The 19,849-nt window shown below is 37.9% G+C and overlaps 1 protein-coding gene across 3 annotated transcripts in view; it reads right to left on the bottom strand.

Annotated features, from left to right (window-relative positions):
- Nucleotides 1–19,849, bottom strand: part of HELZ (helicase with zinc finger) — an 84,243-nt gene that overhangs the window by 31,785 nt on the left and 32,609 nt on the right. For 2 of the 3 annotated variants that reach the window (XM_062506110.1, XM_062506108.1), the window contains 6 exons: nt 19,535–19,802; nt 14,721–15,054; nt 10,831–10,961; nt 8,377–8,556; nt 7,778–7,882; nt 1,045–1,223 (listed from right to left, as the gene is read on the bottom strand). In XM_062506110.1, coding sequence (XP_062362094.1) covers nt 1,045–1,223; nt 7,778–7,882; nt 8,377–8,556; nt 10,831–10,961; nt 14,721–15,054; nt 19,535–19,802 — 1,197 coding nt within the window. The remainder of the gene's footprint in view (nt 1–1,044; nt 1,224–7,777; nt 7,883–8,376; nt 8,557–10,830; nt 10,962–14,720; nt 15,055–19,534; nt 19,803–19,849) is intronic. The other variant, XM_062506109.1, reaches the window with a different exon arrangement.

The raw sequence follows: 19,849 nt of genomic DNA, 5'->3' as shown, positions 1-19,849 counted from the left end.
GGGGGGGAAAAAAGGAACAGAAGTTGAAGGAAAATTTAAATTCAATCTTATGATAATAGTGGACCAAAGGCTTGGTGGGAATCTATGCACTGGAGAACATGCAATTGAAAAAAAAACTTGACCACTGTAGAGTTACATATTATGAAATCTAAACTCAAGATAGGTACAGAAGTGGTTTTATACATTGATGTCTGTGACATATTAAGGTTTAAAACAAAGTATCAGAGCACTTAGTGCACCATTCAATTCAGATTACATACATAAAAATGCAGCAATTTTCTTTGGAAAATATGAATTTCATACAGCTGCACACACATTGCTATGGCATGACTGTACACAGCCCACTGCCAAACAAAGCAGCTATTTCTATCTAAAGACCCCAAAATATTTACCATAAATTCCACATTAGTTTTCTCTGTTGCAACAAACAGAGCCATAAAAATCTAACCCTAACAACTTAAGTAAAGAAATTCCATGCTCTCCAAAAAACAGATGGATTCAATTTGGAGATCAAGAAAATAATAAACCCTGAGCAGCCTCTACCCCAAAAAATAAATCTAATATATTTCAGTTAAGAAAACAACCCTAAATGTATCATGTTAACAAAGACAGGGCTTGTGTGTGTGGGAGTTGTTTGCAAAGCTAAACAACTCACAAAACAAGGGAAAAAAGCTCTCTGTTATTTATGCTTACATGCTCCACTGAGTAATGACCTTAATGAGCATAACATTCAAAGTTAGAATCTCAAACAGAATTTTCCCTCTTGGATCTCAGAAACACCAGATCATAGATAGTACTGCCTTTTTTTTTTTTTATTCTTTTAAAAGAAGGGAAAAAAAAAGAACAAGCAAAAGGTTAATTAGACTGCCAGCAGTTTACAGTTTTGCAATAAGCATTTATTCATTAAAAAAACAAAAGAGCATTTTAAGATTATTATTGTTTACTTTCTTTTTTAACAGTTCCAAGAACTGGGTAAGGGACCAACACTAGCAAGAGGAAGATATTTCTCAAGCATGGACACTTCTTGTCTAGAAATTATCTTACCTGGTTCAAGATCCAGCTGACACAGATACTGTGATGTATTTAAAGTAACAACTACTACTCGTTGCTTAAGAATGTCTTCTTTTTGTGGCATCTGGAAGGTGGAATGTGTGCTTGAAATCAAACAGTACTGATGCACAACTGGGTGAACAGTCTTTACCCAGCGATTTCGGAAATATACCCTAGGAAAGAAAAAGGGGCTTATTTTCCATGAGCTTTGAACACAGTGACAGCCTACTATTTCAAATATTTCAAATACTAATATTCTGGCTTTTGGTAAATAAACATCATCTCCAAGAAGCAAAATGCCACAGCTATGTAGAATTACTTGCTAAAATGTCTTGGATTCACTTTCTATTATTGCAGTGCAGTTTTACATACATGAACAGTTGCTAGGCTTTAATTCACATATAGAAATCTGTAAACTCTTCAAATACTTATGTCCTGTGACCCTCACATCAATGTCTATTTAATTTTAAACTTACAATAAACTAATTTTAAAGAAACATTTCCTGACCTGAAATGCAACTATAGCCCAGAGCATGGAAATGACAGTGGTCTGCACATCTCAGCTACTGCAGCTGATATACGAAATACATTCAAATCTTGTTGTTCCTTCCACCCATCCTGTGTGTTCTCTGAATTCTACAAACCAAACATGAGGTGGATTCATCTTTTTATCATTCAGGGCCATAACTGTGATACTCTGAATATAAGAATGAGAAAACAGTGCCAGAAATTTGGCTGGAGTCTAAAATGTAAGGACACTGACGGGACTTCAGACACCTTCCCATGACACATCAGATCACTTTAACCACCATTCCAGGGGATCAGGGATGAATTTTTCTCAGGGAGGGATGACCAGTTACAGCCAGTTCTGCTGCATGGAGGAGAAGCACAGAAGACACAAAGTCTGTGCCCCAGAACACAGAGTACAAGTAACTCCACAGGGGTGAACACATCCAGCAGAGCTGGATAAAGGTGACTTGTGACACCTCCATCAGATGTTCCTCACCACTGTCATCTCTATCAAGAACTATAAATCTGAAGTAGAAGCTTTAAACTACAAGAAATTATTGTACAGAAGTTAAAGTTTGAGATTAAAGTTTTTAAATTTATTTCCAAAGCAAACTAAGATGAAATTAATTAATTTCAGTTCTAAATATGGGATTTAATGCTGTTCAGTTTATCTATTCATTATTTTATTTCTCCTGCACCCATAGTTCAAATCCCAAATCATTAATAAAGTGTTTGAAAAAGTGTAATTATGCACCTAATTGCAGAGCATGATTGCACTGGTTGGACTCTGGATATCACATGTCCACCCACGTCTGAAAATTACAGCTGAGCTCCATATAATGTGAGAGAAACGAGTACTAGGATTAGAATAAATCTGGTTTGTGAAGATACAATGTCCATTTTGGACAAAATGAAATGCAAAGGCCCTTCTCAGTACCCTGAATGACTTTTTATTTGACAACCAAGGCAAATCCACACTTGGAGACCAAAGGTAACTCCAGGTAAAACTGGGTTTAGTGCAGGAACAACCCCCACACTCCTGAGTCATTCTCAGAACAAGAGGCTTCTAATGTTACCCCCATATATTTACTTTTCTTAGCTATCAAATGGATGAGCTTTTTTTGATAAACTGTTATTACACCAAGTCATGGCCTAACAGCTACAACAAGGGAGCGAGGTAACCCCTGCTCCACTTTCCCCCAGCTTTTGTATCCTTCACTTTCCCAACCTTAACTGAGGTAATACTTACCCCCACCCCACAGAGCATTACTGAGTTTATTGGGAGTTTATGTTTGTAAAGCACTTTGAGATTTTTGGATGAAAGGTGCTATTGAAATGCAAAATATTATGGTTATTAGACATTATTATACCATGCACTGTCTTTTATTACAAAAATTCAACTGTGGGTGACTCACAGATTGGCTGACAGCATTTCAAACTGCATTGCTGCTTACCCATTAATTTCTTTTATTTTGATGTGAGATCAAATAGGTATCCCAGAGCTGTTATTCACTACTGGCATAAAAACACCTGACAGATGTGACTATTTGAAAATGTCATGAGAGAAGTTAAGCCTCACTGAACAAGGACTTTCTTTCTCAGGTGCAACTCAGGCTAACAAAATCACCCATAATTCCATTATTAGATGTTTTCTTTTTCCTCAAAGTTGGAAGAACCAATTATAAAAATGGGGTTTACCAGCTTAACACAAATCATAACATTTCATCCTGCAACATGCCCTTAACTTCTGATTAAACAAAGGACTAAACTTCTAAAATGTTTAGTATTAAAACCCTTAACTCCAGCAGAGTCAGGTAGTTACTAATCAAAACACTCATTAGTACCCACAACACATTTTATTATTATTTGGGTACAAAGTGGGCAAAAGCTGCAGCCACATAACCCAAACCCAGCCACAGCTTACAAGAGAGATTTTTTTCTTGTCACATTCCTCATATCAAGGCTTTAATTCTGGAGAAATGAAAACCTTGCAGGGTAAGGTCTACCCAGACCACAGGCAGTGAAATTACTGGCACATACATGGAGCACAGCCTCAAAATGGGAATCCCAGAAGATTACAGATTAAGGACTCAATCTTCTGCAATCAAAGGCACTGAATATATCCACTGTACTTAATGCTTGGTTAACATGGAAGGAATCTGCATTTCCTATGGAAATTCAGCTCACCTGTGTTTCCAAGTGTGGCATTTGGATACCTTCAACAGAAACCTTCATTTCTGTGCATTTCCAGCCAATGAGCCAAAGAATGCAACAAGCTGTCAGCTGACCTGCCTGTGCTTCTACCATCTTCCCTGCCCTGACACCAAAATAGAAACTTTCCCCAACTATTTCAACTAAGTGTCAGTCAATTCAAGTAGTTCCAGGTTGGGATTGCTTCCAGCCACTTAAAATATACTTCTAAAATTTAATGAAGGGGGAGTCTGGAGTCAGAAGCTCTGAGGGAGACTGAAGAGAGTTTCATTTGCACTCCTGTCCCACAACAACAACAACAACTTCTGGTGACAACAGAGTGAGTGGGGACTAAACTTCAGTTCTTCAAAACTTCTTTTCCCTGTTCTGAACTTGACTCCTCTCAGTTCAGAATAGAAAGGCCAGGACTCTCCCCTTTAGCCTGTGCTCCAAGAGACCCTTCTTGGATACATCCCACCTCCTCAGCTTTTGTGCTGTTACCTCTCACCTGAAATCCCTCCAGTAAAAAAAAGCACAGAAACTCAGAGGGAAAGAAATCCAGCAGGCTAATTTCATGTCTCTGTTAAGAAACAATTTTAAAAAACCAAAGCCTAAAGAAAACTTTAAAAGCACTTGATTTCCCATTCCATTTCTTTAGATCCATCTCCAAAGACAGGTTCATTCTCACAAACAACTGTGTTCCTTGGGATGCACAAAACACATGAAAACCCTGTCCTACAACTTCAAAGTTCTCTTTTTTTAATACTTTTTTCATTTAAGGATGGGTAAGATGGAAGCTAGAGTTTCAAGAAAAAAAAAGTAATTGGCAGGAGAGTAATTTATTTTACAAACTAGTGTTTGATAAGATGAATTAATTCCATTTTCAGTACAAGAACTCATTTGGAAAAAGGGCAATGGTCTTTTAAAACCTGCTGGGGGGTTTTGTTTTGGGTCACTGTTTGTTTTCTTTTTTAATTCAACTCTGGCTCCTATGGATTATTTTTTATAACCTGGATAATTCTTAGCTAGCAGCCACATACTAAAGCTACCTGGCTTCAGGATATACATAGAATTTACACATGGATGTTACAATCAAAGTAGTAAAAAAATGAACTGAAGGTGCTTCAGTGAGGTATTTTTAATACAACCAATTTAATTTTTGACACTGCTGAACTGAAGACACTAGTTTGATTTATTCCTAAGCAAGAACATGCTTAGGAATAAATAAAAATACTCAGTATACAGATAAAGGCTGTGTAAACCTCTTTCCTTTTCCCTTAGTATTCCATATGAAACCAGTGTATCGAAACAACTATATCTGAAATATGCAAGTAAAATAATACTAAACTAATATTACTAAATAATAATACCTCAACCACTGCCCAGCAACATACAGAGGAATTGCTGCTATTTGCTTGCTGGAGTTTTTAGGAAAGGGTGATCATCTGAATTCTCCTGCTACAGTGCTCTCCTACCTCAGCATTCACCTCCAGAAGGTTCTAGCAGCTGAGGGTCACAGGCACATCCACAGAATAGAAGAACATACAAATTCTAAGCCCATTACTCCCTCTTACAGCTCCAACTCACCCATCTAAAGGTGCCTGGCTGCTCCTGCACACTAAAAATCAGATGTCTCACCATCAAACTGAAGCACTTCATCTCCTCCCAGCTGTAGCTTGGGTTTGGGTTTCATCCTCCAGAAACATTTCTGCATTCATTTACATAACTATATGAAATTGGTTCAGTGTCAAGTTTCTCCAGTAAAAGGTTTTGGAGTGTGCCCCTAATATAGTTGACTCATCAAACCCAGGGACACAGTTTTTTTCTGGCTAATGATTTGTTTATGGGCATCAGGACTATGAGAATTTGGCCTTCAGGCTTCACTGGTATTTCATTTAGGTGCAGAAGTTAGATTTAACATAAATTTTCACTGTTCACTCTGACTTCGTATTTTTCAAAGGGCATAGGAAATTATTGTATTAAGAGAAAATACAAGTTTATAACACGATATTTAAACAAAAAGCCCCACAAACTCTATTTTTCAAACTTTCATGTCACATCACTGACAGGATAATTTATTTAATGTACATCTCACCCACAGAAATATCTATGTGGTTTTCAGTACAAAATGTTAAATAATTTAGCTTTCCTTCTTTAAAAACAACATAAATATTATAAACATTATGTTGCTCCCCACTAAGCCAACTCATCACTTGTAGAGTAAATAAGGGATAAAATCTACAGCAAAGTGTTCAGTTATTTAGAAACACAACAAACTCTGCAAGCAGCACATCTACCTTGAATAATTAACTGCTTCCACTCCACCTGATGTTTCCTTTAAACTACTGCAAGAGGCTCAGATTCCCCTGTGTAGCCTAACAGTAATGATTTGAATTTTAAAGTACACCTTTACAACAGCCAAAAGGGGAGGTACCTCCATAAATAATTCTGAACTGGGAGTCTCACAGAACTCTAGTTTGGATTCAGAAAAATTGACCTTTAACTCCTGCCAGAGCAGGTTAATGCACTTTGTGCTCAAACAACAATTGTCTGTCAAATTTTTTATTTGAACTATACATACCTGTGTATCCATTAACATATATACACAACTCTAGAGGTGCCTCCATTTTCTTAAGCTTCGATTTTTATAGAGGTGTCCTGACTATTTGAACAGCATCAGACAATCCAAAGCAGCACTTTCTGAAGGCTTCATAATAAATACTACAACCCTTAAACTTAGATTCAAATATTCAGTGACTTTTAAATTGCATGCTGTGATTCTCTTGGCAAATATGCACATAAATTTTAACTGTAAAAAATACCACTTTTCATGTTTTTCATATTTCTGAGACTGGACTAGACAGTTGAAAACAAGACAGCAAAAACCTGGTAACAATAAAATTGTATTTAACACCTTGCACTGTTAAATCACACTTCAATATTCCCAAAAGGGTTGATCACACACGTTTTTTCCCTTCAGAAAATGAACACTCCATAATGTTCTTTATCCCAAAGTGCTTTACAAATCACCTCAAGATAATCTGTGTAAAACACAACAAGATCAAAGCTATCTTTTAAAAGATAACACTGCCTTTTTTCCCTTGGCCGGACCCTCAGTGTCTGTAAAATGTCACATGGCAACCAAAGCCAACAGACCTAAGAGAATTTACACCTGTTGCAAGTGTAGCCCTTTCACATAACTTCATTTGCTTTACTGGCAATGTAGAAAATATAAGTCCAGGATGGCTTTTAATAGCTAGCAAGTAAACACAGAGTCATTTTCTTAGCAATATTATAAATTCACCCACTGGCATTCAGAAAATGATGCCTTTAACTTGAAAAAAAAAAATATATATATACACCAAGTTAGCAGTATAAAGTACACATTGTCATTATTGGGCAAAATGTTTCCAGGAGGAGATTTATTCCCATAAATAAATCCTCCTTAACCATTTCCATGCAAGTTTACCCTCCTTACTCTGAAGATTCCTTTTTTTTTCCCCCTAACTCAGCTTCCCCAAAACATCCATGGTAAGTGCATTTCAAAACATAAATAACTGCTTCACAATGATTTATCAGAAGAGGCCAAACTACTTTCACACAATTCTCTAAGTAAGTAGCTCCTATGACACGAAAATGTTTTTCCAAGAAGCCAGGTGGGGAGCTCCAGTTTCCAAATTAGCCTTGTAATTGTGAGTCATAGTTTTCAGAAATTAAAGTACAAAACTAACTAAAGTCCATTTTATTTTATGATAGTAACTTTCAGAGGAGCATATCAAAAGCTCACTAGGAAAGACACATTTATCAACAGAATAATAAAAGCTTAAAAAAGGATGTCTTTATTTTTATTTAACAAATTACTGAAAATTATGTTACAATATTTCGTGTTCTTTTTAAGCTGTTTTTAAAAGCACTGCTGGTAATGCCAATACGTTTTTATACTTTAAATGTTCTTTAACCTTTTCTTATAGACACCTTTTCTTAAGAATAGTATTTTATAGATACATAATAAGCCTTAAAAAAATACCTGAGAGGTCTTGCCTGGGGATTGCCTGCTTCTACATATGGATGTAAATAATCCTTTATGTAGAGATCAGCAGCACTATTAGAATGGGTGCAAATGAGAATCCTGCTGGAATAAATGGATGCAAATAAAAAAGCAATGAAGAAACAGAAAACAATTCAAAGCAGTAGAATACAAAAAAAAGGAAACAGTGACCATCTTCCTGCACATTCCTCTTCATGGAACTACTCACCGACCTCCTGCACTTCCCATGATTCAAACCCTTCAGTTATCAGTGTTTCAATAATAATTTTGTAATTATTAATCTAGACTTGATTTTAAAGACCACCATTTGTTATCTACCATGCTGCAAAACTTCCCATGCAGGGCAAATCACATCCATTCTACGTAACTTCCATTTTAATTAGTTTTGCTCTAAATGGCAAATACAGGCCAAGATCATAAAATTACTTTATCATCCCAAACAATGACGGGTGGCTTGGGTTTGTTGGTTTCTAAGCTGGGTGAAAATTCCATATTTCTACCTTTGACTTGAATTTTAGCAAAAAATCCCATCCTCTCTGCTAGTGGGGACCTGCTCTGTGCTCAGTGCCCCCTCTCACCTGGTGTCCTGCTGCTGGAGGATGTGCTTGACTGCCTGAGCCAGAGTGAAGGTTTTTCCTGTCCCATAGGGACCGATGATAAGAACAGGAGGCAGTTGTATGGAGAGTGGGGTGGTGATAGCCAGAACAGCCTCTTTCTGCTTCGCGTTCAGCCGAGGGTCCAACTGCTCATCCCATTGTCTGCCAAAAGGAGCCCACACAGGTTACAAACAGAAGCTCTCACAATCCACTGCCAGGCAGAAATTAAATGAAGGATGATTTCAAAAGCGTTAAAGAAACTGAAGAGCCTTGACAGAGCTGCTGTATGGATTGTGTCGTTGAGGCACAGGAAACAAATCAACAAATCTAGCAAAAATAATCACATGCTTTAATTATAAAAAATTGCTCTTTGCAATAAATCGGTTGTGTGGATTGTATTCTCAATTTACATCATCCCACCTAACAACAGTTAACTTGCAGAGCACACACTTTAGGAGGGAGGATACACTGCACCATTCCCTGATAACAAAAGCAGGTAAATATACGACGACTTTTCTACTATATCATGCAAATAATAGCTCCATTAGTTATTTTTCCCTGTAGCATTTACACTGTCAACTTTAAATGTAAACAGTTATAAAACCCCAGGGCTTGGTAGAAGTTATCTAAAATCAAATTTAAAAACTACTGGCTACCAATTAACTACAAACTTCTCTCTCTTTTTTTTTTTTTTTTTTTAAAGATCATCAGGGCACATACCTCTAATGGGGAAGCAGTCTAAAAAAAGAATTTTTGTTGTAAGCAGCCAGTGATGCCAGCATTGGGAGGAAGATGCTTTCAGAAAATCTCAGTGAGCATAGGAAGTGAAAGATTTCTAGACAGTTTCTAATATTCACACTGACAGATTCAAAAGTAGACATGCATAGTAACAAACACGGCTGCACATATGGCCATACTCCAGTAATGTGATCTGCTTTGGTACAAGCACCACACTTCTTACAGACTGGGAAAGTTTCTGTTCAGAAGTAGTTCGCAACAGGGAGCAAGATCAAGAGGGAATTGAATTTTAAGATGCCTATGAACAACAAGCTGGCAAGAGACTAAGAAATACAGGAAAGGAACAGGGATGTAAAACAGAAGAAAAAAAGGAAAGACAGTTTGAAGTTAGTTTGATTCTTAAGGAAGGGCAAATCAAGCCACCAGATGGAACTGACTTAAACTGAACTAAAATCATTATGCATTTTATTTCTGTATATGAAAAATACAAAACATTATACCAACACATAAACTGCAACTGGTTATGTACACAGAAGATAAAAGCTCTATCCTACTGGACTTGCCTCCTTTTTACTGAAATCACTGCTTGCTTCCAAACTATTCTTAAACACTATTTCCTTGTAAGATTCACTCAGAACCTAATTAAGTCAGTGAACACATTGTCACTGACCTCCATTAGCCTTGTAGTGCAACTCTAAACAGAACTTACTCCCTTCTTCCTCTCAGTACTGTCAAAGCTCTGATGCACACAGCAATCATCCCACCCTTGTACCAGATCTGTTCTTACACTTCCAGAGACAAACTACATTTTTTCCAGTGTTTTTTTGTCTTACAATATCTGTCTCAGCTTTCTGACAGATCATTTTGCTTTAATGTCTAGGCTATCTCCTGATTTGTCCTGCATCACAATCACACTCCTAATTCTCACCTTCAAGACCCTACACAACTCCTCCCAGGCTGTACAAACCATCAGTTCCACACTCCTCTCATTTCCCTGGTCTCCAAGTACAGAAAGCTCCTGCCTCTTTTATCAAGAGCAAGAATATTGACCATATTCCCTGAGCCACACAGCCTCACATTTCTCCTCCCTAAGCTTCCTCTTTCAAGAATACTATTTTCACTGCATCAGCCTTAAGTTTCTTTAGAAGTATTTATAAAACACTGGGGTTTATAATTTCATAAAGGAAACTGTGAGATGTGTGTAGAATCTCTGGGCTACCTGCAAAGGCAGGGCTGTCCTTTGAGAGTCATTGCCACACCTTCCATAACCACTCCCTCTGGGATATGTCCAAATCTGGGCTCACTGCAGTTCAACAAGTTCTAATGGATCAACCCTTGCAAACAGGACTCTGCACACTTGGGATCCTGCACAGCACTCTTGGAACTGGCACTGACATTCCTATAAAGTAGAATGTTTTCAGAGGAGGACAGCAGCACGGAAATTAACAGCAGCAGGTTTGTTTTCTGCAGCCACAGAACTGTGATGCCTCCAAACCCCCAGCTCACTCAGTGGGTTCTGACCCTGGGAGGATCATTCCTCTTGTTTTATTTAGCACAGTTCCACTCCCTCCTCTGAACCCCTCACCACTAATGAGGAGCACGGCTTGTTTCCTGTTTGAGGACAGATTTCAGCCATCTGCTTGGAGAGATTCAGTGCTGCATTCCCACCCAATCTTTGATCTTGAAGTGCTCGTGTACCTGTTGGGACTCCAGGGTATGGTGGGAGTCATGCTGACATCTGGAAACAAAATGCTGTTGTCCTTAATCCTGTCCAAGGCATAATGCATTTCACAGAGGGGTAAGCGATTCAGCTGGAACTGAAGTTCAACCTGCACAACGAACCAATGAATAAACAGAGAGGTGAACAAAAAGGATTTGTTAAGAAAATGCTCATTAGACCTTGCTGTACATTACACGTTTTTATCTTCCTGCACACCACTGGCTCTCAGAAGAAAACAGCAAACAGCATTCAATCCAAAGATCTGTGACAAAATTAGCTTGCTTTTTTTGTTGCTGTTTTGAATCAAAGATAAATACAGCATTTTCTCTGATTTAATTTTGTTGTTTGACTTTTAAGATTAGATTCTACTGTACTTTCAGAAAAAAACTGAAGGGAAAGAATTCTTGGGTTTTTTTATTTTGTTAATACTAAAAACACTGCTAGAAAATATTATTATCCTAAAACAGTTTTTACAAATGTAAGCTTTCATCTCTCATTGTAAGAACAATCTCAAATAAATGTCAGGCCAGAAATTTTACCTGATCAACAGATGACATAAATCAGCAAAGATAAACCCCAAACATTATTTCTAGTCAAATACTCTGGAACAGCATAACTTGTCATTTTTGTTCAATTATTAGGACCCCCCAGAAGCTAATTTCTAACAATTAGCTGCTTACCAATGCATGCTTGCTTTTTTCCCCTCAATTATAGGTGTTTCAATGCTAGTAAATGAGAGATATTGCCAACATAAATTCTGGTACAAAGCCAGAAACATCATGCAGAGCACTTAACATTCCTGATTCAATTCAGAATGGAACAATGGATAGTGAAAGTAGTTGACACACACACACACACACACTGAAAGGGTACAAGAAAAATACATTCTAAATTTGAATAAGGGATAAAAGCAGCTCCTGGGGAAATTATTCATAAAAACAGTTCACTCAGATTATCATTTACACATATTTAAATTTGCAGTAATTAATCTCTCCAGAAACAAATTAATCTGATCAGAGTATTATGCCAAAGAACTCCACGTTCACAACAGAAGAGAAGCCTTTAGACAAAATCTGACACAGATCTGCACTAATAAAAACCAGCATAAAAACACTAAAGCTGATGAAGAACTTCAAGAGACTAATGCACATTTTTAGGTTTCTTTCCAAAGCACTGCTGTCACTATATATTTATGTAATTACTGTGCCACAAATCTAATAAACATTTTTGATTAAATAGGAGTATATAAGCCTCTTTCTGAGATTTACAATGAGTGTGAACATGTTAGCAACAGTAGCCACATTACTGCAACCTGTCTGGAAAAGCATCCCTCATTTACCTGGTAATACCAATTATTTAACAATTTCTATGGCCATCTGTACCAAGAGATTTCACGACCACCTGACAGAAGCTGGTTCTGTCCTACTAATGAGGAGAAGAACAGAACCAGAGCAAAGATGAGCTGAATCTGGTCCATTAGCACCATCCCAAGTAAAGATACAGCCCCCCATGTCATCCCAGAGAAAAGCCATGGAGGTGGCAGTCATGCCAAATGTACCCCCATGCCCATAGCAACAAGCCCATCTCAGATCCATCAATTTTCTCCTCTGCTAGACTCAATGATTTAATGTTAGCCCATTCTTACTTAATCACACTGTAATCTCATGGGAATGAGTGCTACCAACCAGAAAGTTCAACAAACACAAAGCAATACCAGAATATATTTTGACAATTATCTTTTTTTTGATAGCTTATATAAAAACCTTAAGAAGTCCCTGACAGGTTAAAGGGAAGGACAGAAGGAAGCAAAGTGATCACTTCCCTTTCAAAGCCATATGAACTTCTCTCAGGAACCTGCTCCTACAGAGAATTCCCCATACAGAGGAATAATTTATCCTTCTAGATTTAACTACCTGTTGTACCTGACATTCCTTTATCTGCCCATAAACCCCCTTCCCACCACAGGGATCACTCTGGTATAGCAGTAATGTTTACTATTTGCAGATCATCTCCTTCAAAAGGCTTTGTAAATTAGCATTTTCTTTATCCTACTCTTATTGCAGTATTACAGTGTTCATATCATTATGTAGCATGTAAAATCAACACAAGCTCTGCTGTAAATAAACAGTGTTTGCTTGTATCCCTGCAGAGCATAGCCATTAACTTTCCAATTCTGGCAGATATAGAGACATTAAATATTCATCTTGACTATCACATTTTAGAGCAAGACATACAACCATAAGTCTGAAGACAAGGGCAGCAACAAATCTGACAGCGTTAAGCATGGAGCTCATGGAGGTGTTTGGAACTGCTAAGAAAACTTTTTTTTAAATAGGACACATGAAAATTCAGGAATTCTTTTCCCACGCTGTGCAATTTGTGCCACCCAGCCCCTCAGCCCTGTTCTGCACGGCAGGGTTGGCACTTTTCAGGAGTGACAGCACAGCTCATCCTGCCTGATGGGGCACCTCGAGCTCCTCCCCAAGCTCTGTCCTACCCATCCCTCCTCAGCACTGATTTGTCCCCCAGCCACATCCTGCAGATGTTTGGGAAAGACTGCCACTCAAATGGCAATGGTCCCAAACTCATGGTTTGATCTACGCAGGGAAAATATCTTTGCCCAGACAGACCCAAGGCTGACAAAAGACCACACAAACTAACAAGGGTAATTTAAATGCAGAAAAACTGTGATGCTCATCTGGGTGACACTTAAACAGCCCCTTCTGGGAGTCCAAGCAAGGTGCCTGGCATTCAATACCTCCTATTATCTACCTGCATTCACCACTTTCTTAACAGGCTGTGATTTGTTTTGCTTTTAATGCTGCTTGGATGGAATCAAATAGCTCTATTTGCTGTTGCAGGGTACTGAATGAGGCCATCTGGGAAGCAGAGGCATGTAACCTGCTTTAATATACATTCCACAATCAGAAAACAGTGGGAAAGGAAGTTAATCCATTGCCAGGTTCACAGAACAGCACACAACAGAGGAACCACTCCAAAAAAAAAGCCACAGTACTTTAAAGTTCACTCCACCCCACTTTTATGAATGGTTTACCTGATAAAAGCAGAATTGTGAATTTATTATAGTTAAGCCAGAACAGCAGGTAAACAAGACACCACCAAGTTTCTGAGACTAATTATAAGTGAAAAAGGAAAGAAACTACTCGACTTATCCAAAATCAGAGAATCACACAGGGAATATCAACTCTTCCAAAGACAGCAGAGAAACCTGCAGCACCTTTAACAAAAACTCTGCACATCCAAATTACAGCCTCCTCAGTTCTAAACTGAGGATCACTTTCCAAAATTTCAGTCAATACTTAATCCTTAAAGAATTCCTCAAAATTAAAATTCATTCAAATACAGGTAATGCTTGAAGAATCTGACCACCAGTCCAGTGATACATGTATAAAGTACTAAATGATTTTACAAACAACTTTAGGACCCAATTTCTAATACAGAATAGATTTACTGCCTGGGGCCAAGATTTATACGACACTCAAGGAAAAATCAGCCAGTTCCTGAAGCCCCAGCTCATTTTACATTCCAGTCAAGTTTCAAATACAATCAATTAGTAAGTTTAATTATTGTTTTAAGAAAACAAACACAAAACCGAGAGCTCAGAACAACACAAGGCTTCCCAGACCAATTACCCATGTTAAATTAAGACATTAGGATTCTTGCATATGTTTCCCCAACACAAAATAAATGGAATGAGCTAAACCTTGGGTGAAAACGCATTCATTCCAGGCAATTACAGTGACCTTAATGTGAGGTTATTTCTGTTTGGCAAACAGATCAATTATGGAGGCAAAACGAGCACAAGGCAAAGAGTTCTGACACCACAAGCACCTCTACCCAGACCTACCTGCATTTCACAATCTGCCCGAAGATTCAGCTCCTCACAGCATTCCCTGGACACCCTCAAGAAGATATAATCCTTTGTCTTCTCCTCGATAGCTGCTTCATAAACCTTCTCTTTGGTTCCTTGGGTCTGTGCTGACTTTTCTTTAGTGACAGGCAATAAATAAACAGCATTGACTTTGGTCATCACCAGCCGTCCAGCCAAAGTGTCTTCAGAAAGCGTCTCAGTGAGCTTAAAGCGGCCAAAAAGTTGTCCATTCTGGGCATATTTTGCACCTCCAGAAACACCAGTGAGCATGAAGCTTGCTACAATCTGCAATTGTACTTTTATGTTGAACCTAAGCGAGAAAGCATCAAGTCAGTGCACAAAAAGCTGAAATTTTAGGTGTTCAGAGTGAAGATTCACTTCATTAATTAATTTTTAAGTATGAACAAGTACAGTCAAACTAGCCCTTTTTAAGTATGCAGCTGTCAAATATCCACACTTTTTCCTTTTTACTGTAGCCTATAAAGTATGTATTTAAAAGGATCAACATCTATGAAGTTCTAAAAAAGAACCCTCACAAGAGAGAAACAAATACTAGATACCAATAAAAGCCTAGAGTGAATGAATTACATGTCCCAAAGCAGTAAAAATACTCCATTTAAACAGTCTGTAATTTTATGGGAGGTATGCAGGGGGAGACAAGCAGGCAAAGAACAGAGCAAGATTCCTATTCATCCCATCTGTCTCTTCCAGGCTGCACACCAAAGAGGGCAACCTCCATCTTAAAAAGTAAATGGTATTATACCTATAATTCAGAGGGACTGATTAAAATGCATTGAAACAAATCAGACTGTAGGCATTAAAATTATATAATTTTATTTGAAATGAGGGAATGGCATCACAGGCTCAGCCCTATAAACCATCTATCCAGGGAATTCCTATTAGCAGCAGCTTCCTCCTGTAATCAGAGATGTAGCAAATTCATCCTCTGCAGTTATCATTTTCCAGAAGTCACATGCACAACACATGAAAGTGACTTATTAGCACACTTCATTGACCTCTCAGCAATACAAAGTAATCTCTTCCTAGTGTGTTGGGGGCTTTTAAACAGATTGTTTCAACATATTTTTAAAAAGAACAAATTGAGGCAAAAGTCTGACAATAGAGCAACAATATTTACTTCTTTTCTCATTGGCAACCTATTCCTAAATTTGCAACAAATTACAGAAAAAAAGTAAAACCCATTCACAAATTAAATAAAACCTCCCGGAAAAATACATTCTTATAATACTTTTCATACTCATACTGGTTTTATTTGATCTGTTCTTATAATTTCTATTTTATCCTAATAAACTGGTAATTGCTCATTTAAGCCCTGCAGTATCAATCATCATAAGCCTTTAACAATAAAATCCAACATTTTACTTTGTAATTAAACATCTACCAAACCAATCAGATATATTTTTTCAGATACGGCAAATCACGGCTCTTGCACAAAAACTGCAAGTTTGCCCCCATGTGGTTAAGAGCTGCTTCTTTACAGAACACAGCAGGCATTGTCAGATTCGAATTTCCCAGCCCTCCACTCTCCAAAAGCAAGGGAAGTTTTCTCACCTAACAGGGATCTGTTTGGTTATCACTGACCACAAAGGCTACTGCACAAGCTGCAGTGAAAGCATTCACCCAATCCTTCCCATTTCCACACGTACCAATAAACCCCCCTTAACAAAAAGACAAGCTTTCCTCTACTGGAGTGCTGCACTATTCCAGAGGAGCTATCAGCAAGTCAGCAACGTCTACAACAGCTCATACCTCCTTGTTAAAACACTGTATACAACATTTAAGTGGGTAACAAGGACTAGGAATTCTCGCTGAGATACAATCGTGTGCTATTGTGAATTTATGTTGTTGAAACTTCCCTAAAGTGAATCCCTATGCTGCTGAACATGTATCAGCTGAAATTCAGATTTATAAAAACATGCTGCAAAACAGTTTTATTGCATTTCTGAGACAAGGCAAAGGTTAGCGTTTTCATAAATGACTGAACTGCATTTGCTGTGCCAAAGAGAATCTCAAGTTTAGATTATCAAGCAATTTCCATTGAGCAAGCTGACACCTTCTGGCAAACTACAAAACTACAAAATCCCCGCAGGATTTGATTTTTAAAAATCAGAAGTTGCTTCTTTCATCCATTTCTCACTCTTGCTTTGCAGGGTTAGACAAAAGAGGGTTTTCAGTCAGGCTTATAAAAAAACCCGAAAACTTCTATTTTCTCTCATAAGCACTGCAAATGCCAGCCTTCCTGCAGTGTTCAAGAAGCAGCTACAAGAAAACCTGTTGTTCATATTTAAAACCACAGAATAATTATGAAGAATGACTTCATAAATCATTAATCATCCAGTACCAATGCAAGCAATAAATTCCCCAAAGGCAAACAAACCCATCATGGCCAAAGCTCCAGGTGCCACTTTGCAAAAGCACATTCAGCACATTTGCTCTGACACCTGCAGGGCTCAGGGTGTACAGTGGGACACCTGCCTGGGGAGTGATCAATGGAACACACAGTAATGACAAAAGCAAATTTATTTTCCATCAGAGCCAGTACTTGACGTACTCACAGCCTTGAGGATAAATCTGCTCTGTAACTCTGGGAGCACGGAAGGAGCTGTCTGTCACCTCACACCCTTTAATGTTCATACAAGAAAACGTTCTAGGCACTCTAAGAAATATATACTGCTTTTCTCTTCAATATGCAAGAGAGAAAGGAAGAGTTTTAAAACCATGAACAGATATTTACACTCTCCAAAAACCAACTATTATCAAGACTGGAACACTGATTTGCTTTTCCTCAAAAACAGTTTGCACTTAGAAATTCGACAGCAGTAACGCCCTTATTACTCTATTTTGTGATACTCATGTGGAGTAACTTGTATAAGTGTCTGTTGAAATAATAAAATAAGCATGATTTAAAAGTAAAGTTATCTGAGACTGTCCAGAATTCCCTTATAACTGAATTCAAGATATGTTCCAGCCACTGCAACTGTCACCCAATACTGTCCAGTTCCACTCAGGTGATTCCATGTAAAGTTTGAACCAGCGCTTTCCTAGAAAGTGAGAAACCATCAACATTCTTAAAACCCAAGGATCCACTCCAATCTGAACTGCAGACACTCATGTTATTCCAGTGTTGTCAGAAGACCACGCTGCCAATCCTACTACTTTTACAATGTACATTCACAAACCCTTGAAAGTGTAACAGCTCATCAACACTGTCACTGTGGCACCACTTCAGAGGTGTTACAACCCACTTGCATCTGGATTTCTCAGCCCATTTCCAGGCTTGCAACCCTGACATTTCACTAGAGAATACCAAGTGTGTGATCTTAACCACAGAGGAGTGGAAATGTCTGCTGGTTTTAGCCTTGTTACAATAAAGTGGGTCAGCTACAAGATCAAAAGGATGTTTGTCATCAACACTATCAAAAAAGATTTCAAATATGAGCACTTACTTAAAACTTATCAAGCAATAAATTACTGCTGCACCAAACAGTCTAAAGGGGAAGCATTACATACAGGATACACTTAATTCTTTTTCCATTTCTCCAGGTTTTCTGCTCTTTGGTTTCCTATGAGGCATGAGAGTGCAGCTCCCAAGGTAAAAATTATATCAGTAAAAATACTGCTCATGTTTTAATGGTATTTTATAATATTTACTTTAAATCCACCTTTGTTTCAAAAGACCTTAGGAAAGTCAGCCTGTTTATAAATATGTATGATGGAGAATATTTCTGTAAGATGGAAACAGTGTTCAAGCATGATTCCTCCATGTATTAGACTCCAGCTCAAGAGCAGAGCACAGCAGTGATAAAAAATAAGAAACAGGTTAAATACTGCCCTTCAGCTGAGATTTAAAAAAGAAATTGAACCAGTTTTCTGCTTTAAAAGCAATGGAAATACAACTACTCACTATTTTCTTTCTAAGTTCTAGAGGGATGGTTCAACTGAACTTCTGTAGCTCCAGGAATGGTTCTTCATCCTAAAGACTTCCTGTAATTGATACAGGAACTTCCAAGTAATTGGTAAAACTAAATTTGCTACCAAATGAGGCTAAAATGATGTTATCTCTTTTAGATTTTCCATTCTGAGAAGTGACAAAACTCTAAAACTCCTGAGTACCACAGGAATACAGGAAAAAATTTTGACCACAAATATTAAACTAAAAAAAAGTCCCCATGAAGGTCTGTAACTGTGAATTTCACATCTTTTTCCTAAATCCCTATTTTTCAATCATCTACACCAGTTGGGTAATTTGTACGTAACACCTAAAGACACAACAAACCAAAGAAGGAATATTATATGCCTTTTATTAGGGACTTTTATTCAGAAACTGGGTGTCAACCTATCTGGGAAATAAATATAGTCAGCTGTCACATCATCACAAGATCAGTCTGATCCACCCACAATTCAACCCTTTTTACAAAGATTTTAGATATTCCTTTGCTATAACCTACTTTCACACAGGAACAAAATTAGTAATATAATTTTAGATAGACAGACAATAAACTAGAAACAAAAATAATTAACAAAACCAACAGCTGCTTAGTGCCTGAAACTGTAAGCACAGACTGATATACACTGGTTGTTTTCAATGAATTAGCAGGAATCGACATTTAAGTGCTAGTGACCTTTACCAAACGTTTCTATTCCCAGATTTGTTCAGGTTCAGTTCAAAGAAACAGGAAGCCTCAGTACCTTAAAGAAGCAGGTAGCTTTAACGAAAAAAGCTGTCACCCTCATTTGAATAGGAATATTTTTATAGAGGAATCACTTACTTGCTAACTTCCTTATACTGCGCTATTTCCTCAATATAAAGGAGGTCGTGGAGCCTTGACTGATAGTTGGTCTTGGTCAGTGATTTGTCCAGGACAGATTGTGTGAATAGCTGGTCAGCAGACAGAGGGATTTGGTATCTGGTGAGAAGGCTCTTCTCCAGTTCAGTAGTTTCATTAGGCTCAAACTCAACAATAGTCTTAGATGTGGAATCCCAACGCTTGGCTGTGGTCAGGAGCTGTTGCCGTGCATGCATCAGGTATTCAAGGTCTGCATGGACACACAGAGCAGGGAAGGTGGGGTTGGTTTTTACAAAC

This window comes from Cinclus cinclus, chromosome 20, assembly GCF_963662255.1.
Source record: "Cinclus cinclus chromosome 20, bCinCin1.1, whole genome shotgun sequence".
Classification (NCBI taxonomy): Eukaryota; Metazoa; Chordata; class Aves; order Passeriformes; family Cinclidae; genus Cinclus; species Cinclus cinclus.
Note: the sequence above shows the minus strand (reverse complement) of the source record. Positions and strands in the feature narration are given on the sequence as shown.